General features: G+C 44.9%; 1 protein-coding gene across 2 annotated transcripts; it reads left to right on the forward strand.

The window, feature by feature from the left end:
• Positions 1-4,022: 4,022 nt before the first annotated feature.
• On the forward strand, positions 4,023-21,364 carry CREG1 (cellular repressor of E1A stimulated genes 1). 2 transcript variants are annotated; one of them, XM_004425188.3, is made up of 4 exons: positions 4,023-4,391; positions 8,100-8,219; positions 16,604-16,788; positions 20,035-21,364. In XM_004425188.3, the coding sequence occupies exons 1-4, from the start codon at positions 4,038-4,040 to the stop codon at positions 20,036-20,038; spliced, it is 663 nt and encodes a 220-aa protein (XP_004425245.2). In that variant the 5' UTR covers positions 4,023-4,037; the 3' UTR covers positions 20,039-21,364. The 2 variants fall into 2 exon arrangements, with proteins under 2 accessions (XP_004425245.2, XP_087293636.1); XM_087437510.1 differs by lacking the exon at positions 20,035-21,364 and having other exon boundaries at positions 16,604-16,792.
• Positions 21,365-21,550: the final 186 nt, after the last annotated feature.

Genomic DNA, 21,550 nt, shown 5'->3' on the forward strand with positions numbered 1-21,550 from the left:
ATTGGTTCTTCACACTCCCTTCAACTTTCGCTTGCTTTTCCCAACATGTCACATCTCCTTGTCTGTGTACATTCTAGTTCCTCTGCGTAGAACTCTTCCCTTCCTTCTGTCTCCCACCTTCTCATTGCCTGCCAAGCTTCTATTTATCCTTCAAGTCCCAACTCTGGAATTACCTCTGATATGAAGCTTTCCCTCGAGGCAGGCCTAGGTTCCATCTTCCATGCTTCCTTTGCTCCTTGTATACTCCTCCACATAGCACTGATGACATTGAATTATATTCTATTTGCTTATTTGTGAATTAATTAGGCAGAAATTTCCCTTAAGGGCAGGGACAACGTCTATTAATATTTGGTTTCTCAGCACCTATCTCAGTGCCCAGGGCTTGGTTGGCACTTGTAGGGGAGGAAGAACCATTCCTCTACCCTCTAGGTCCTTCTGGCTGGTCTAAGAATTAAATTGATGTGAGACAGAATAACAGGAAAAAAATCAAAGTTTTTTTTTTTCTTTTTTGTGAAGAAGATCAGCCCTGAGCTAACATCCATGCCAATCCTCCTCTTTTTGCTGAGGAAGACCGGCCCTGGGCTAATGTCTGTGCCTATCTTCCTCCACTTTATATGGGAGGCTGCCACAGTGTTACTGCCCAACATGGGGCCTTCTGCTCACTGCAAGACATGCCAATAGTCAAGAGGCAAGGTGGTAGGAGAAAAAGGATTTTTTTATTACAGCTTGCTAGTAAGAGGGAAGATGGCCGACTCATGTCCAAAAGAACCAACTTAAGAGGGCACAAAATCTTACAGCAGTTATATAGGCCATTGGGTTATTGGGGAGGGGGTTAGGAATGTTGACCTTCTGGTGTTACAGACTGGGAGTCGCCACACCAGATCTTTCAGTTGTCATTGATGATCAGCATCAACGATCTATCAGCATAGATTCTCTGTTCAGGGGTCATCACATTCCTAAGGAACTCAAAAGAACAAAGTTATCATCTTATCGAAGCTGGGAGGTACGCGCACAAGCAGGGGTCGTAAAATCTACAGAGCAGCTAGATCTCCTGGAGGGTGCAGATCCAGCTGGCTTAGTTTGTCAGAGGTTCAAAGTTACAATAGAGTTTTTCTTTTCTACAATATGGCTTCCCTTATGTCAACCTTGTCTTGAGCCGGTTGGTGTCATCACGGTTCTGACACAATTCATTTGGTCAACAGCATGTAATGGGTGCTGCTGCCACCATCTGACCCAGATGAAACCAGGGCTGGGAGTGACCCAGGCAAATAAACAAGGTGACACCACATAAAAAGGGGAGCATGCAGGGTGGGTTCTTGACCAGGATGGATCAAACTAGATGTAAGGAGCAGATCATGATTTCCTGGTGGGCCCATGGGGGATGGGGATTAGCTCAGGCTGCTCAAATATAGACAGAAAGTCCAGCTGAGAAGCAGCAGGAGCTGGATGGTTGATCCAGCCACTCTTTGCTGAGGGTTTTCCCCAATACCCCAGTGAGGATGCTTTGCCAATTAAGAGCTGAAGCACCCCATTGTTATTCCTGAGCATCCCTATTCAGTCATCCTCACTTCCTATTGTGATTTTATAAGGTTCTATGTGCAAAGAATGCCATCAGATACTATTCATTAAGTCAGGCAGTCATTCAATAAATATTGATTGAGTGCCTACTCTGTGCATTGGGGATGCAGGGGTGGACAAGATAGACAACATTCCTGCTCTCCTGGAGCTTACATTCTAGCAAGAGAGACAATGAACAAGTAACTAACTAAATACATATGGTTATTACAGAGCGTGATAGTTGCTATGAAAGAAATAAACAGGGCTGTCCAATGGAGAGTAACTGAGGAATGCCTCTTAGAAAGAGTGGTCAGGGAGGCACCTCTGAGCAGTGACATCTGAGTGGAGATCCGGCTGGCAGTGAGGTAGCCATGCTCATAGCTGAGGGAAGAACATTTTGGGCATAGAGAACAGCAAGTGCAAAGACAGACACTGAGGAGAGGCGTTCAAAGCTGGAGGGTTTGTAGACCTCATTCTCATGCTCTGTTGCATGAGACCAAGTTCTAGGCACCAGTTTCGTAATGGAGCTGTAACAGGGCCTATTGTTATTTTGTATACCAGCAATAAGTGGTATAGCAATTAACAAAAAATATTTTTTATCCTCTTGCAAAAAAATTATTCATATTCTGAAACTTACAAAAGGCCCACGTTTTGCATATTAATAGAATATATAGAGCTAGAAGAGGTATCAGATATCATCTAATCCAACTTCTCATTTTAAATGAGAAAACTGAGGCCCGAAAAGGTGAGATGAAAGTCCATGGTCATATGACTTCCTAGGGGCAGAGCTGAGATCAGAACTCCAAACCTGAAATTAGTAGGATCTTTCTCAAACAGGTTAAGGAGGAAATATTTGTAATTGGCAGGCACCCAAACTATTTGTATTAAGCATTTGGTTTGGTTTTGCTTTGCAGGGAAGGATTTGCCCTGAGCTAACATCTGTTGCCGATCTTCCTCTTTTTTTTTTCCTCCCGAAAGCCCCGGTGCATGGTTGTATATCCTAGTTGTAAGTCTTTCTAGTTCTTCTACGTGAGCAGTCACCACAGCATGGCTACTGACAGATGAGCAGTGTGGTTCCTCGACCAGGAAACTAACCCACCACTGAAGCAGTGAGAACGCCTAACTTTAACCACTAGACCATCAGGGCTGGCTCATTAAGTATTTGTTTTGAAAATGATAAACCTGATTTTCCTCCGCTTTAATTTCTCCCACTTAGTTTTCCATCTAGCTTGAAGCTCTTCTAAATTCAGTTGTTAAAAAGGAAACCACCTCTGAGTAACGGCTGTTCACACTGGTCTTCCCTGAATGTGAAAGCACTGTGTGTAACATGCTGTGGCTACCAGAGGAAACTGAAGACTCCTATTCGGAGTAGACAGTCTTGTTTCTATAAGTAAGTTCTGACTTAGTGGCCTGAGAATCTTGGCTGAACGTAGGGAGGCTGAGTTTGAGACGGGAAGGAGAGGCTGGACCTGGGCTCACACACCTGTTGCCCACACCTGCGTACATGACTGGCCCACAGCAACCAAGTGAAATTACTTCACCTCTGTTGACACCGCAGCCTCAGAGGGCCAGGTGTCCGCCAGAGCCAGATTTACAAGCTGACAAACTCCTGCACCAACACCACCAGGTAGCGTTTATAACAACAATTAAGGCAGGGTTTCCAGGCCAGGCCAAAAAGATTAGGACTCACTCTGAGGTAAGCTTGTGACCAAAGCTTACAGTGATCAAGAATGTAGGTCAGGTTGTACCAGCTGTTTACCACTTCCCAGAATGGAAGACGCCTTCTTAGGAGGAGCAAAAGGAAATGCTACCTACATGGGCTGAGGAGGGTAAGGGCAATAAATTCACGAAACTATTGACCCCAAGCCTGAGGACTGACAGGTCGAAAACCGGTTTTGATGAGTTCAAATACGTGCATGGAATACTGAGGGTGGACCAACAATCCCGAGCGTGAGTCAGAGACTCCTGGGCCAGGAGCGGCTCACAGGTCTTACCCTGTGGGCTTCCGTCCTTGACCACCGAGACCCTTGCTGCTCTTTATGCGGAGAGCGAAGTAAACAGAAAAGAGGAGCATATGCAGAAAGTGCAGCATTTCCTCTCCGATGCCAGACAGCCACATCCAAAGGTATTAAAGGAAGGGGAGGGGGTGTGTGTCTGCGCACGAGCGAAGAAGCTGGTCCTTTCCTAGCGGCATGACTTAGGCAAGTTACTTAATTTCTTTAAGCCTCCATTTTTCCATCTGTCAAGCAAAACAAACATCCCACTGAGGACAGTTGCGCAATCCCTGAGAGCGGCGGGCGGAGCTGTAAAGAGCTAGATGAACAACCCCGCAGGTGGCGGAGCTGGCCGAGGCGCCGCCCCTCCATCCCCCTGACTCCGATTGGCCCGTCTCGGAACCGGGAGGCCGGCCCGCCCGCGGTGGGCAGGGTAACCCGGCCCCGGCAGGTCGCCGGGCTCGGGACTCTCGCGGAGCCGCCGCCATGGCCGGGCGTGCCTGTGGGTCCGCGCGCGCGTTGCTCGCCGCCCTGCTGGCGCCGGCGCTGGTGGCGCTGCTGGTGACGCCGGCGCGGGGTCGGAGCGGCCGAGACCACGGGGGCTGGGGTGCCGCCGCGCCGCTGCCGCCGCTGCCGCCCCGCGAGGACGCGGCGCGCGTGGCCCGCTTCGTGACGCACCTCTGCGACTGGGGCGCGCTGGCCACCATCTCCACGGAGGAGGCGGTGCGCGGCTGGCCCTTCGCCGACATCCTCTCGCTCAGCGACGGGCCCCCGGGCGCGGGCAGCGGCGTGCCCTACTTCTACCTGAGCCCGCTGCAGCAGTCCGTGGGCCACCTACAGGTGAGCGAGGGCCCGGCCGCCCGCTGCCCTCCCTTCTGCCCCGGGAGGAGAGCGGGGCCCGTGGGCGTGAGAATGTGAGCCCGGCCCAAACTCCTGCCTCATCGCCCGTGCCGCCGGGCGGGCATTGCAGCCTCCTGAAAGGGCAGTTGAGTACCAGGAATGTCACACGCGCCCCCGCCGCTGGGTGACGCGCTGGGGGCGAATTCTTTGCCTGCACCCTGAGGACTACTTCTCTCCCCTGAGTCGTCTCTGAGGGCGGTGTCTCATTAACTGAGCTATTATTATTATTGTTATTATTTTTGTGAGGGAGATGAGCCCTGAGCTAACGTCATGCCAGTCCTCTTTTTGCTGAGGAAGAGTGGCCCTGAGCTAGCATCCCTGCCCATCTTTCTCCACTTTATTTGGGAGGCCATCATAGCATGGCCTGACAAGCGGTGCATCAGTGCGCGCCCCGGATCGGAACCCGGACCGCCAGCAGCAGAGCGCGCGCTTAACCGCTAGCCACCGGCGGGACCCTGAGCTCTTATTAAGTTTTGCAGGGTGTAGAGATTGGTGGGTAGTTAGGCGCGTTGTATACGTAGCTTCCAGGTTTCCCTTTCTTAGCTCTGCTTCTGAATTAGGAAGTTTCCTCCAGCAGCAGGAAGGTAGTGTCCAAGGTCGTGGCCGATTCCAATGCTTCTCGCCATCTTTCGGCCTGGTGTTCACAAGCTTCCCCCGCAGGGAGTGGAACTGACTGGAGTTCTCTCTCTCCTCACCCTTTGCTCACCTTTTGGGGCAGGTGCAGGTTTACAACTCGCTGGTGGACCCCTGCTGTCCCAAAAGTGGGGTCACAGACACAGAGCTTGGGAGGCTCAAGCCACACAGTCCTGGAATGAGAGCCTGATTTGGTGGAGGGTCTTTCTGAGCAAGATCCCAGATTTGAGGTTAACTGGGAAAGTACAACATTGTTGATCAAGATGAAAGTAACTGATACATGATTAAGCACCCGACGTGTGCCAGGCCGCCCTTCACCTTCCAGACACCTTCCATTCACCCTCTCCTAATAACCCTGAGGTGGGTATACTGTCCTTCTGTGGATGAAGCCCTTGAGGCCTAGGAAGGTCAAGGAACTTGCCCAAAGCCGGTGGCCAAACTGAATTTCACCCCAGGTCCAGTTGCCTTGGAAACACAGGTTATGGACCGGTAGCCCATGAGCTGAATATGTCCCACAGACCAGTTTCCTTTGGCGCACACAGAGTTCTGTGTTGTTTTTAATAAATTTAAATTAGTTACTAACATTTGAAAATTGAAATTTCAATTAAAAATCTAAATTTCTAACTTCTTGAAAAATTGGAAGATCTGTGACACTGGGGGCCTGCAATCTGAGCAGAACCAGAGCAGCTGCTTCCCTTAGCTGAGGCACAGACACTCCATTCACAGTTTTCCCAGCCCACTGCACTCCATCAGGTATTTGCTTGAAGCGAACTCATTTAGCGCCATCAGTGATGCTCAACCTTGGTTGCAAATACAGTCACCTGGGAAGACTTAAAAATGCAATACCAAGGCATTTTATTGAAAACAAATTTAATAAAAAACCCCAACTTCCAGAATCCCTCCCTGATGCTTCTAGTTGGGGAGGGAATTGAGAACCACTGCTGTACGTGATTGTATTTAAACTTGTGCCGATATTATCACCCCCCACTGCAGGAATGAGGAAACTAAGACTCAGGTGCAGGGACTCACCTGTGACCAGCCAGCTGATGGCTCCAGGGTAGAACTCCAGCCTGGGTCTTTGACCTCTCTAGACAGAGACGGTGGTGAGGAACCTACCCAGGACTTTAGGTGTACACGATGGCATCAGAAAGGCCTGGCCACATCAGAATTAGTCTGACTCTGATTCTCTCAATTAACCAGTCGAGGTTGGTTTATACTTTCTATTTTTCCTCCTTCTCACCTATATCTTTTCCCTGTCTGCGTCTGTCCACCCTGCCCACCAGAGTTACAGGAACAAAACACTCAGCATTGCCCTCAGCCCAGAAACCTTCAACAACATCCGGCTGCCTACAGCTGCATAAGAATCACCTGGGGCGTTTGATTAAAATGCAGATACCTGGGGGGCCAGCCCAGTGGCGTAGCAGTTAAGTGTGGAGCTCCACTGCATCCAATTCAGCGGCCGGGTGCGGCCCAGGGTTCACAGGGTCCCCAGGGTTCACAGGGTCGGATCCTGGGTGTGGACCTACGCACTGCTTATCAAGCCATACTGTGGTGGTCTCCCACATACAAAATAGAGGAAGATGGGCACGGATGTTAGCCTAGGGCCAATCTTCCTCAGCAAAAAAGAGGAGGATTGGCAGGAGATGTTAGCTCAGGGCTAATCTTCTTATTCAAAAAAATGGATAAATAAATAAAATGCAGATACCTGGGTTGGAAATGGAGTCAGAAATCAGCATTTAACAAGCTCTCCAGGCAAGTGGTTCTTGGAAAGCACTGACAGACACCCGCCTGCAAAATACAATCGTGACTCAGCTTGGAGGTGGCCCGCCCTCACTCTCCCCACCCCCACCTCCCCTCAGAAAGCCTCTCTTGCGAGCAGATTGGGTTTCTCACTACTCACAATCATGTCTTCGACTTTCCCAGCTCTGTTTTTGTAATTACCATTCCGTTTACCTGTAATACATCTTCCCACTTCTGTCCTGATTTTGAATATCTTATAAGGCTCCCTGTGGTTTCCATATCCCTCCAGGCTATGCTGACGGCTCCTTGCACAGAACTTCAAATACACTTAATTGTACCATTCACTTGGCAATTAGTTATATACTGCCTTTTGGCCTCTTCTGTGTCTTTGTTTTGCATTATTTAAGTTTTGTTTATGTCTGACTTTTCATCTAGGTTATAAACTCACAGAAGGGAGAGACCTTAGCTGAATCCTCCCCTCCCTTTTTTAGTCTCCTATAGTTGCCTAATAGTTTATAGACAGCAAATATTTGGCTAAATGATTTCGAGGAGATTTCTTTATGGCACTGTTTTGATGCGTCACTGTGAGATGGCAAAATTCCCCGCACAAGACCCTTGGAGTTTAAAGCACTAAATGCACCGTGTGAATTTTGCTGTAATCTGTCAACAATGCCTTTTATGGAGCTGATTTCTGAATAAGGAAGAATTATAAATTTTGCTTGCCTCACTTTTTGAATCTAAGAATTCTTTTCTGGTTGCTAGAGCAGGAATGAGCTACTTCTCCAGTTTTGAAATCACATGACAACTTCTGCTAGCATAAGATAACCAAGAAGCATGAGTCAGCTACTTTCCTGCTTAAATTGTACAAATTGCCAGTTCAGCAACTGTGGCATTTTTATTCACGAGTCTCAAATTAGAGTCTAACCTTTAGATCTTTCAGTGAAGGCCATAGACCTGCCTTGTATTTGGGTGGTACTGTAATTATAATTTCTCTGGTGAATATGGGACAAATTAAGAGTTGAAGAGGAAAAAAAGTGTTAAAATAATCCTTACTGAGTCACTTCATTATAAATATGACCCCCCCCCCCCGCCCTTTTGGAGAGAGTCAACATCAGTCTCTATCCAGCTAGTCATTTTCCTGAGTGGTGGTTTACAGTCCACTGTTTCATGAAAGAATGGTCAAGCTCTGGGGACAGTGTGTCTGCCCCTGGTGAAATTGATTAGCTCTTCAGAGACAGTATTTCACATGAGAGGGTCGTCTTTTTCTCTCTACAGGAGAATCCAGATGCTACGCTGACCATGTCTTTGGCGCAGACTGACTTCTGCAGGAAACGTGGGTTTGATCCCCAGAGTCCCCTCTGTGCTCACATAATCCTGGCAGGAACTGTCACCAAGGTAAGTAGTCATCCTACAAGAACAGAGGGTGGTTTTAGAAAAGCATCATCTTAACAACAATGAAAGAAGAGATTTTTGAAAATAACAAAATTGGTTTATGATTGAGATAACAGAGGTGGAACATGTTCTAATATGTAATTTCATGAAAACTAAATGTTTTAATCAGTTGCTTTCATATGTGTTCAATAAGATATTTATGAGGAAAATGAACTATTTTTTTTATTGTGAAATCTTTGTTGTACGTTATTGTTTATCAGTCACCATATAAGTGCATCCCTCCACCCCTTGTGCCCACCCCCCACCCCCCTAGCCCCTGGTAACCACCAAACAGTTCTATCTGTCCGTGTGTTGGTTTATCTTCCACATATGAGTGAAATCATGCGCTGTTTATTTTTCTCTTTCTGGCTTATTTCACTTAACATAATACCCTCCAGGTCCATCCATGTTGCAAATGGGACGATTTTGTCTTTTTTTATGGCTTAGTAGTATTCCATGGTATATATATTCCTCATCTTCTTTATCAATCATCAGTCGAGGGACACTTGGGTTTCTTCCATGTCTTGGCTATAGTGAATAATGTTGCAGTGAACATAGGGGTGCATAAGCTTCTTTGGATTGTTGATTTCAGGTTCGTTGGGTAGATACCCAGTAGTGGGATAGCTGGATCATAGGGTATTTCTATTTTTAATTTTTTGAGGAATCGCCGTACTGTTTTCCATAGAGGCTGCACCAGTTTGCATTCCCACCAGCAGTGGATTAGGGTTCCCATTTCTCCACAGCCTCTCCAGCATTTGTTGCTTTTTGTCTTGGTGATTATAGCCATTCTAACGGGTATAAGGTGATATCTTAGTGTGGTTTTGATTTGCATTTCCCTGATGATTAGTGATGTTGAGCATCTTTTCATGTGCCTATTGGCCATCTGTATATCTTCTTTGGAGAAGTGTCTGTTCATATCCTCTGCCCATTTTTTGATTGGGTTTTTTGTTTTTTTGTTATTCAGTTGTGTGAGTTCTTTATATATTATGGAGATTAATCCCTTGTCAGATATACCGTTTGCAAATATCTTTTCCCATCTGGTGGATTCCCTATTCATTTTGATCCTGGTTTCATTTGCCTTGTAGAAGCTCTTTAATCTGATGAAATCCCACTTGTTTATTTTTTCTTTTGTTTCCCTTGTCTGAGTAGACATGGAATTCAAAAAGATCCCGTTATGGCTGACAGCGAGTAGTCTACTACCTATATTTTCTTCCAGGAGTTTTATAGTTTCAGGTCTCACCTTCAGGTCTTTGATCCATTTTGAGTTAATTTTTGTGTATGGCGAAAGAAGGTGGTCTACTTTCATTCTTTTGCAAGTGGCTGTCCAGTTTTCCAAGCACCATTTATTGAAGAGACTTTCCTTTCTCCACTGTATGTCCTTAGCTCCTTTGTCAAAGATTAGCTGCCCATAGATATGAGGTTTTATTTCAGGACTTTCAATTCTGTTCCATTGATCTGTGTGTCTGTTTTTGTACCAGTACCATGCTGTTTTAATTACTATCGCTTTGTAGTGTGTTTTGAAGTCAGGGATTGTGATGCCTCCAGCCTTGTTCTTCTTTTTCAGGATTGCTTTAGCTATGCGGGGTCCTTTGTTGCCCCATGTGAATGTTAGTATTCTTTGTTCTGTTTCCGTGAAGAATGTCCTTGGGGTTCTGATTGGGATTGCACTGAATCTGTAGATTGCTTTAGGTAGTATGGACATTTTAACAATGTTTATTCTTCCAATCCAAGTGCATGGAATATTTTTCCATTTCTTTGTCATCATTGATTTCACTCAGTAATGTCTTATAGTTTTCATTGTATAGGTCTTTCACTTCCTTGGTTAAATTTACTCCTAGATATTTTATTCTTTTTGTTGCAATTGTAAATGTGACTGTCTTCTTGAGTTCACTTTCTGTTAGTTCATTGTTGGTATATAGAAATGCAACTGATTTCTGTAAGTTGATTTTGTACCCTGTCACTTGGCTGTAGTTGTTGAGTATTTCTAATAGTTTTCCAATGGATTCTTTATGGTTTTCTATATATAAGATCATGTCATCTGCAAACAGCGAGAGTTTCACTTCTTCGTTGCCTATTTGGATTCCTTTTATTCCTTTTTCTTGCCGAATTGCTCTGGCTAGAACCTCCAGTACTGTGTTGAATAAGAGTGGCAAGAGTGGGCACCCTTGTCTTGTCCCTGTGTTCAGAGGGATGGCTTTCAGTTTTTCCCCATTGAGTATGATGTTGGCTGTGGGTTTGTCATATATGGCCTTTATTATGTTAAGGTACTTTCCTTTTATATCCCTTTTGTTGAGAGTTTTTATCATAAATGGATGTTGGATCTTGTCAAATGCCTTCTCTGCATCTATTGAGATGATCATATGGTTTTTATTCCTCGTTTTGTTAATGTGGTGTATCACATTGATTGATTTGCGGATGTTGAACCATCCCTGTGTCCCTGGTATGAATCCCACTTGATCATGGTGCGTGATGTTTTTAATGTATTGCTGTATTCGGTTTGCCAATATTTTGTTGAGGATTTTTGCATCTATGTTCATCAGGGGTATTGGTCTGTAGTTTTCCTTCTTAGTATTGTCTTTGCCTGGTTTTGGTATCAGGGTGATGTTGGCCTTGTAGCATGTGTTGGGAAGTGTTCCATCTTCCTCTATTTTTTGGAATAGTTTGAGAAGGATAGGTATTAAGTCTTCTTTGAATGTTTGGTAAAATTCTCAAGAGAAGCCATCTGGTCCTGGACTTTTATTTTTTGGGAGGTTTTTGATTACTGTTTCAATCTCTTTACTTGTGATTGGTCTATTCAAGTTCTCTATTTCTTCTTGATTCAGTTTTGGGAGATTGTATGAGTCTAGGAATTTATCCATTTCTTCTAGATTGTCCAATTTGTTGGCATATAGTTTTTCATAGTATTCTCTTATAATCTTTTGTATTTCTGTGATATCTGTTGTCATTTCTCCTTTTTCATTTCTAATTTTATTTATTTGAGCCTTCTCTCTTTTTTTTTTGGTGAGTCTGGCTAAGGGTTTGTCAATTTTATTTATCTTCTCAAAGAACCAGCTCTTTGTTTCATTGATCCTTTCTATTGTTTTTTTAATTTCAGTTGCATTTATTTCTGCTCTGATTTTTAGTATTTCTCTCCTTCTGCTGACTTTAGGCTTTGTTTGTTCTTCTTTTTCTAATTCTGTTAGGCGTAGTTTGAGGTTGCTTATTTGGCCTTTTTCTTGTTTGTTAAGGTGGGCCTGTATTGCTATGAGTTTCCCTCTCAGGACCGCTTTTGCTGCATCCCGTATGAGTTGGTACAGTGTATTTTCATTTTCACTTGTCTCCACTTGCTTTGATTTCTCCTTTAATTTCATCAATGATCCATTGGTTGTTTAGTAGCATGTTGTTGAGTCTCCACAGCTTTGTCACTTTACCAGTTTTTTCCTTGTAGTTGATTTCTAACTTCATGGCATTATGGTCTCAAAAGATGCTTGTTATGATTTCAATCTTCTTAAATTTATATAAGCATGCCTTGTTTCCCAACATATGGTCTATTCTTGAGAATGTTCCATGCGCGCTTGAAAAGGATGTGTAACCTGCTGTGTTTGGATGGAGTTCTCTGTATATGTCTATTAAGTCCATCACATCTAGTTTTTCATTTAGGTCCCTTATTTCCTTATTTATTTTCTGTCCGGATGATCTGTCCATTGATGAGAGTGGGGTGTTAAGATCCCCTACTACTATTATGTTGTTGTTAATATCTCCTTTTAGGTTTGTTAATAGTTGCTTTATGTACCTTGGTGCTCCTGAATTGAGTGCATATATATTTAAAAGTGATATGTCTTCTTGGTGGAGTGTCCCTTTTATCATTATATATTGCCCCTCTTTGTCTCTCATTACCTGTTTTATCTTGAAGTCAACTTTGTCTGATATAAGTATGGCAACACCTGCTTTCTTTTGTTTGCCATTAGCTTGGAGTATTGTCTTCTATCCTTTCACTCTGAGCCTGTGTTTGTCTTTAGAGCTGAGATGAGTTTCCTGGAGGCAGCATATTGTTGGGTCTTGTTTTTTAATCCATCCCACCACTCTGTGTCTTTTGATTGGAGAGTTCAGTCCATTTACATTTAGGGTAATGATTGATATATGGGAGCTTATTGTTGTTATTTTATTGCTCTTTTTCCGGTTCTTTTGCATTTCTTTTGTTTCTCATCCCGTGTGTTTTGGACTACCAATTTAGTTTGGTAGTTCTGTATGGGGGTTCTCTTAGTTTTCTCTTTCTTTATCATGTGTGATTCTGTTCTGATTATTTGGTTAGTGGTTACCATGAGGTTTGTATAAAAAATCTCGTGGTTGTGATAGTCCGTTTTTTGATGGCCTCTTATTCCCTTAGACTAAGTCGATTTGATCCCTTTCCTCTTCCCCTTCTAAGTTACTGTTGTCACATCTTATTCCTTCTTGTGTTGTGAGTTTGTGTTTAAGATGATGAAGTTGTATTTATGCTTGGTGCTTACCTTCCCTTGATCTTTGGTTTTATATTTAAGTGTTTGCTAATCTATTTTGATAGAGGACTGCAATTTTTCTGGTTTTGTTGACCTATTTTCTTCCTTGTTCAAACCTTTGAATCCGCTTTCTCTTTTTTACTCAGGGATGAGGGCCTTCTTGAGCACTTCTTGTAATGCGGGTCTTGTGGCAATGAACTCCCTTAGCTTTTGTTTATCTGGGATAGTTATTATTTCTCCATCGTATCTGAAGGATATTTTTGCTGGATAGAGTATTCTTGGCTGAAAGTTCTTGTCCTTCAGAATTTTGAATGTATCATTCCACTCTCTCCTAGCCTGTAAAGTTTCTGTCGAGAAATTGGCTGAGAGCCTGATAGGAAATCCTTTGTATGTTACTTTTTTTTTGTCTAGCTGCCCTTAATGTTTTTTCTTTGTCATTGACTTTTGCCAGCTTTACTGCTATATGCCTTGGAGAGGGTCTTTTCGTGTTGATATATTTAGGAGATCTATTTATTTCATTCACAGGTATTTCCAGCTCCTTCCCCAGGTTTGGGAAGTTCTCAGATATTATTTCTTTGAACAAGTTCTCTGCTCCTTTTTCTCTCTCTTCTCCCTCTGGAATACCTATAATTCTTATGTTGCATTTCTTAATTGAGTGGGATATTTCTCGGAGAGTTTCTTCATTTCTTTTTAGTCTTAGTTCTCTTTCCTCCTCCATCTGGAGCTTTTCTGCATTGCTGTCCTCAATATTGCTAATTCTGTCCTCCATATTGTCAGCTCTGATGTTTAAGGCTTTCAGATTTGTCTTTATCTCCTCTATTGTGTTTTTCATCTCCAAGATTTCTCATTGGTTGTTTTTTACAGTTTCAATCTCTTTTGTGAAGAAACTCTTGATTTCATTGAATTGTCTGTGTTTTCTTGTATTTCATTAAGCTTTTTTATGATGTCTATTTTGAATTCTCTGTCGTTAAAGTTATACATTTCTGTGCTTTCTGGGTTGACTTCTGGGTGCTTGTCATTTTCCTTTTGGTCTGGAGATTTAATATATTTTTGCATGGTGCCTGTCGGTGTTGGCTTACTTTTCCTCATAGTGAAAATATATGGTCGCAGTTTCCTCTTGCTGCCGCTGGGTAGAGGTCAAGGGCTGTGTATTCTGGCCTGCCTCAATCCGCGGGCACTCTCATCAGCCCCTGGCTGATCTGAGGCATGGATGAGTGGAGGCTGCTGGGGGGGAAGTGTGGGAACAGCTGGAACTGGAGCGTGGGAACAGCTGAGACTGGAGCGCAGCTAGGCCGAAGCAGCTGGGGCTCAGGTGCGAGTGGGTTGAAGCAGCTGCAGCTGAAGTGCCACTGGGCCAGAGCAGCAGGGGCTGGAGTGCACTGGGCCGAAGAAGCTGAAACTGGAGTGCGCTGGGCTGATGAAGGAAGAACTAGAGCGCTGTTGGGCCAAAGAAGCTGGAACTGGAGTGCGCTGGGCCGAAGAAGGAGGAGCTGGAGCGCAGCTGGGCCAAAGAAGCTGGAACTGGAGTGCGCTGAGCCGAAGAAGGAGGAGCTGGAGCGCAGCTGGGCCAAAGAAGCTGGAACTGGAGTGTGCTGAGCCGAAGAAGGAAGAGCTGGAGCGCAGCTGGGCCAAAGAAGCTGGAACTGGAGTGCGCTGAGCCGAAGAAGGAGGAGCTGGAGCGCAGCTGGGCCAAAGAAGCTGGAACTGGAGTGCACTGGGCCGAAGAAGGAGGAGCTGGAGTGCGCTGGGCCAAAGAAGGAGGAGCTAAAGCGCCTCTGGGCCAAAGAAGCTGGAACTGGAGTGCGCTGGACTGAGGAAGGAGGAGCTGGGGCGCCACTGGGCCAAAGAAGCTGGAACTGGAGTGCGCTGGGCTGAAGTTGCTGGCGCCAAGTCAGCTGGAGTCTGAGCACTGGCCAAGGCAAAGCCGCTGGAGCCAGGGGTGGCAGGGGCCAGTCAAGCCAAAGGAGTTGGGGGCTGGGCATGGTCCAGCTGAAGGAGCTAGGGCTGTGGCACAGGGAAGCCAGGGAGGCTGGGGCCGTGGCTTAGTTCAGCCAGAGCAGCTGGGGCTGTGGCATGGTGGGGCCTGAGCTGCCGCTGCCTCTGGTGCAGGGACACAGGCTTGCCCTGCTGCTGGTCGGGCCCAGGCGCCTGGGGGCCGCTGCCTGTGGGGGTGAAGTGGTCACACTGCCCCTGCTGGTGGGGCCCAGGCGCCTGGGGGCTGCTGCCTCAGGGGACGGGGCTGAGCTGAAGCGCCAGTCTGGCGGGCCGGGTGGGGGAGGGGCGCTTACTTTCCCCTCCCCAATCCGAGAGGTTTCTCACCTGGCTGTCGCTCTCTGCTCTCCTGAGGGGCTAGCTTGTTTAAACTACCCTCGCAACAGTTCCACTCCCTCCCTGGGGGGATCCCCTCGGGCTGTGAGGGGTCTTGGAGAGCACAGGTTTTCATGCTGTGAGCCGCCCCTCCCCCTCCTCTGAGAGCCGCGTGGTCTCAGTCTCTGGGTCGCAGTCCTCGGGGAAGGAAAGGAGCTCCTCTTACCTCCTTCCACTTCCTCTGGGGATTCCAGCACCTTCATCCTTGGGTGTATGGCTGCCTGGGTGCCTCAGATGTCCCCTGTGTTGTGTGAATAGCTTCTGTTGGAATATGAATGTCCTTTTTGTCTTAGAGGGGGAGAGTTCCAAGGGGGAAGCTCACTCCGCCACAATGCTGATGTCACTCTCGAAAATGAACTATTTTTTGAAGCCAAACAGATGTAACAGCCATTACGCGCCTGTATAAGGACCGTCTGCTCAGCCAGAGCTCACTGCTCCCGACCATGTTTTACACTGTACGATGTGTTCCCGTGTGTGGGTTCCTTGTCTCCATATTTTAACAGTGGCTTAGAGCCGAGAGCATCCTAAGTAGACTAAAAGGGCAGTGTCAGTTACTAAATACTGGAAATTCATATAGACAGTTTGGGGTGAGTGCTGGAGGGAAGAGGTTAAATAACACCGTGGGCAGGGCAGAGGGCACAGTGTCATGAGCACGGATGTGATTGCCGAGCCAGCAGATTTGCTTTTTGACCTTGTCAATCATGAATACTCAGACAAGTTTTATTTATGGTCTGGAAAGTCTATGTGCACACATCCCTATAGCTGCGTGTCCTTCATGGCAGGAGAAAAGGGGAAGGGGGACGTGCTCCTGAGATCTATGGTGCTTCTTCTAGGCTCTTATCCTTTGTGTGCATGCATCTACGTGTTTAACATGTACTGGTTATGGGATAAGTGTGCCAGTGTCACATGGCATAAGCACCAGTAACATTTATTATAGTCCCTCTTGCCAGTTACTCTGGTAGCTCAAAATTACTGTGTAACAATCAAAATTGGTACTCCTGATGGTTTCCCATTTTGTTATATCTGTTAACACCAACATTTGACATAGTCATTGTTCTCTGCATTTCTTCAAGCTTCCTTTATTTTCTCTTGATTCCTTAAGTTTAAGATTAGGATTTATAGTAGATCTGAAAAGTTTTCATCACAAGAGAAAAAAAGACAAAAAGAATTTGTAACTTTATGTGGTGATGGGTGTTAACTAAGCCTATTGTGGTAATCATTTCATAACGTATAAATATATCAAATCATTATGTTGTGCACCTGAAACTAATACAATGTTATATGTCAATTATATCTCAATTTTTTAAGAAATAAAAATTTTTGTTATAAACCTATGTTACCGCAATAAACAAAAAAAGAAAAGAAAAAAAAAGAAAAATTTTTTAAAATCAGGATTTATAACTACATAAACTCTAGGATTTGTAGAATGCTAGAATCACAAATTCTTAACAGATGAGAAAACAACGTCACCGCTGTGAGAATGTTTATCATACTTATGTCCTTTAGGTGAATGAAACAGAAGTGGACTTTGCAAAGCGTTCATTATTCATTCGACACCCTGAGATGAAAACCTGGCCTTCCAGCCATAATTGGTTCTTCGCTAAGTTGAATATAACCAATATCTGGGTCGTGGACTACTTTGGTGGACCAAAAATAGTGACACCTGAAGAATATTACAATGTCACGTTTCAGTAAGTATTTATACATCTTCCACCTTTCTAATAGTGCAGCCCTTCAGTGGTCCTCAACCTTCTTAAGCAAGGGGGGTCTTAACCATTGCATGTACCATGGACCCCTTTGGCAGGCTGGTAAAGCCGATGACCACCCTCAGAATAATTTTTAAATGCATAAAATACATAGGATTACAAAGGAAACCAGCTATATTGAAATGTATTTATAAAAATATTTTTTTAATGTGTGGTATAGTAATATGTTGGCTTTTTAATGCACACATTAATCAGATCTAGTGGTGAGTCTCTAACTGCACTGTACTTTCAGAGTAGTGAGGACCAAAAACAGCATTCTAAGAGATCTGCAACGACTAACATGATGTGAAAGTATCTGCGATTTCTGTATTTCTGTTGGTGATAGTCACAGAGCGCCGTCACCACTGTGGTGTATTGCCTACATTCATCATTGAAGGAAGTGATAAATTTCAGTTAGAACTTAATGAAAATGAGAACATTTTTTTCCATCCAAGTTTTTTTCCATCACAGACCCCCTGAGCTCGGTCTGCAGGCTTGGACACCAGATTGAGACCCCATTTTAAGGCTGTGCTTCTGGGGCCCTGGACGGAGCCCAGTTCTGTCCTGTGGTGGCATTTTCCCATGAGAATCAGGCTTGGGTGCTTCTGGACTGCGAATGACCCACAGCTGAGTCTGAGCATGTGGTCCTGTCCCCTTCAGCCCCCAGTCCTGTGAGTGCCTGTGGGCTGCGTGGTATATCCTGCCAGAAGTGGACACATGGAGGGGGCAGTTGACACCAGAGGGGCCATGGGAGGGGAGGAAGGAGAAGGCCAGGGAAGAAGGGTGTCATCAGATGCTTTGTGAGAAGGTCAGGGTTCAAACGCAGCACTACAGGGGACTGGTGCTTTTCCCGGTGACACAGGTGACTCTGGCCTGTCTGACCTCCAGGCCAAGCCGGAGGTGATAACGACACTAACAGCAGGTGCTAGTGGGTTGGGCGTTTGTTGCTGGCTGGCTGCTACCCTGGTTGCTTTACACATATTTATTAACTCATTGAATTCTCACCAAAGCCCTCTCAGTGAGGGGATGGCTTTCCTCATCTGTGAGGTGGAGAGCTGATGTACAGAAAAGTGAGAAACTTGCCTCAAGTCTCGCAGCCAGTGCGGGGTGGTGCTAGGATCCAAACCCCAGTATTCTAACTTCGGCCCCTCACCCGGCTTGTTACCATGATGATCCGCTGCCCTCCTGGTTTCCTCTCTGGTAACCACTGATGGAGGAGTGTCCTTCATAGTGCACTTTCCACTTGTCATGACTGACTGCTGCTTGTGGAGTTTAGGGCGATGATGCTAAGCTGGACTTGTAGGCTGTAGCTCCTTTGGGGGCTTACATTCTTACCATTTATTTATTCTGTCTCATTCTATTGCAGAACAGTTCCATGTTGAACTATTGACTGCCCACCATGATTGTAAATTCCTTCACAGCAAAGCTTGGCTTTTATTTTTATTTTTTAATCCTAAACACAGCCTACTTAAGTGCATGGCACAGAGCAGGTGTTTAGTCAACACTGGCTACTTGTCAGGCTGATAGTTGGAGACAAAGATTCTCAACTTCTATTTGAATAAAGACTCCAGCAGTCGTGGCATTCATTTTGCTGCCGTGCATGCAGGAGAAGAGGCACGGGCAGGTGGTTCTCTTCCGGACTGAGCCATCTTATTCTATAGGAATATAAAGGTAGCAATTACAACATTATGACCGGGCAACAGATTACCAAGGAGGGCAGCTAGTAAGATGAGAGGCCTGCTCTTGAAGGTTAAAGTTTACTTTCACAGGATGTGACAATCTCTGAAGTATAGTTATCTCTGTATAAATAACATGCCCGAGAGCAATGCTTGCTTTAATAACAAAATAAAAACGTGTTTTCCCATAAGTCTCCATGCTGAATAAGTGAGTAAAATAGATAAATTTGACTTGATTACACAGACGAGTGAGCCTTTTCTGCAGCTCAGAGATAAGAGGGAGCATTTTCTCCTGTCCTTTTGAGAGGAGGACTGAAGACTAGACCAGTGTGTGACCCCTTCTGAGGCAGGACACCAGAATCCTAGGAATGGGCAGTGCCTTCAAGCCGACCTTTCTGAAGAGGTGCCTGTGACTATTAACTGTCTGTTTCAGAGGCCAGCAGTGGGCTCCCCACCATCTCACCCACTGGTTTGCCACTAGAACTGTGTAATAGCCTGGGGAGGGTAACAATCATATCTGTAAGGGCCCAGGGCCTGCACATTATTGGGGAACACTCCCAAGGGCCTCACAAGTATTCTGGGGCTTCCCCAAATGGCAGCCACCTTGCCCAGCTTGCCCAGATCAGTTTGGAAGATGTTATTTCTCCAAATACCATAAAGCCATCTGCATCTGAAATTGGTTTCATTCAGATGGAGTCTTGAGAAAGCTTCAACACAAGTGCTGCTTTGTAGGGCTAATACGGGGCCTAGCTGAATATGGTTTGCCTCATTGGACTGTTGGGTCAAGACCCCACAAACATATTTGCATATGGAGTGGCATGTTTAATGTTTCTATGGAGTATTTGCTGACATCCTCGAGTAAGCAGTTCTTATAAGTATGAGCAGTTGCCTCCTATCACTGTGGAGTCGGAGCAGCAGAATGTTCACACCAGGCCTCCTCTCCTCTGCTGTGCCCACGTGTTCCCTAGCAGAGACAAAGGGAATGAGAGGTCACAGATTACAAACTCGCGCAGTCTCCTTTACCTGCAGATGGATTCCTGGTAGCCGGGGTCAATGTCACCTCCCCAGCTGGACTCAGTATCATCAGGCACTGGCTCATTACTGCTCTTTTGCCCTAATGCTCAGGACCCCTTCTGGTCTCAGTGGTTTTTGTCTTCTAAATCTTGAGATGTTCCTGAATGAGATAACCACAGCAGCCACAGCCTTGGCTGCTGATTAAGGCTGCGTCCAGCAGCCTCCACTAAAGTGTGTTAGCATTATACTCGGGGAGGAGGGATGTTAGCTAAAATGCAGATTCCTAGGCCCAACCCTAAACCTGTTGATACCAGAACTCAGGAATCAGCATTTTAACAAACTTGGGTGATTCTTCAGTACACTAAAGTGGCTGAAATTGACTCAAAATCTTAAACTTTTAGAGCAGAAGTTTCTCTAGTCTTTCCCCAGAAAGAATTTACTTTTAAGATTCATCAACTCAGTTTAATGAAATAATTCTTCATCCTCCTCTTCTGTTCTCTAGGTGAAGCAGAATATGGAGAATTTAACCGCGTGTGTGAAGTTGCTTAGGATGGCTCATACAGACTTGAAGGGCTTAATGTTTCTCTCTGGGAAGATCCTGGAAGATCAGCCACTTGTCTTTCACAACCTGGCTTATTTGCTTGCTTATTTACAGAATAAGTTGCACTGTTACTGGATTTCTTGGAAGATGTGGTTGCTAGATATTATTTTTTTCATATTTTGAAGCCATTTTCATAGAGACATGTCTTTTATTACAATCAAATAAATTTTGTTCCATCAATTCTGAATAGTTTCCCAACGATGCTCCTTGAAGAGGAGCAGGTCCCAGGGTAGATTGCCCATGGCATTTGAAGGTGCTCGACTGTGTGTTCCATTCCTGGAAGCCGCTGTGCTGGGAGAGGGTGTCGCTCTCCCCCAGCTGCGCCTGCGCCTGAGCCTGAGCCTGTGCAAAGGGCTTGGCTCCTGTTCCGGTTGCCGGAATAAATCTTGCCAAGACGTGAAACACAAATGGAGCTTCCTGCTCATGGTCCATTTGTGTCTGACAGTCCTGGGTATTGTTGATCCAACATAGGGCAAAACTATTTCTTACAAAGAACTTTTATTTTTTTTTCTTTTCAAATCTAAGGTGATAATTACCTACAACAAAAAACTTCATAAAACTTTTCTTGAATTTGATTTCCCCAGCTAAGAGGACACTGTATAATTCTTTTCCTCCACTCAAAACATACACTCATACACATACACGTTATTATTATTATTATATTGCCCCAAAATGGGATTGCAAAAGGAAAAGAAGGAAGAAGGGAGTTCTGTGTGTAAGTTGTTCCGGTGTTCTGTTATGAGCAGAGTTAACTGGACATGGATCCCTTCAGCCAGGGCCAAATTCCCCCTCCCCAGCCTTCTCCATAGCTGCCTTAATAATGCTGCTCCCAGCTGTGACCCCAGGCTTCCTCAACTGCTCTGAGTCCCTAAATGGTTAAATCAGGTGACCTAAATCAGGTCATCAGAGGGAAGAACATGACATTTTTTTAAAAAAATCACATTTCTTCAGAAGAGAAGAAACTATTCAGTTTTATTACCCATATGCATGATTTCAGAAGACGATTTCAGAAGACCAGATTCCTCGTAAAGGGGTGTGTCAGGAATTGAGCTGCTGAACCCTTAAATGGCTAAGAGAAAGGAGATTGAATATGAATTATGATCATTATGCTTATGAACTTATCTGGAATCCAGCAAATAGCTTCTGTTTAAGAAAGATGATTTATGTCAAACTTGGTAAAATAGGTTTGTTATTCAAAGCATCAGTAATTAAAAGCATTATTTTAATGAAATGTGTTGGATTTATTTTCTTAAATGTAGATGTATTTAATATTTATTATGCTTTGGTTCCTTGTCTACTGTCAAAACCCTTTTGTGTTATTTTAGTGTGCTCTTAAATCAACCATGGGCTGTTCCAAAGCTTGAAATGAAGAACTCGACTCTTTCCCATTGGTAAACGGCTCACTGTGTCCCCAAAT

The sequence above is a fragment of the Ceratotherium simum genome, chromosome 2 (genome assembly GCF_057802395.1).
Source record: "Ceratotherium simum simum isolate JZ-2026a chromosome 2, ASM5780239v1, whole genome shotgun sequence".
Taxonomy (NCBI): Eukaryota; Metazoa; Chordata; class Mammalia; order Perissodactyla; family Rhinocerotidae; genus Ceratotherium; species Ceratotherium simum.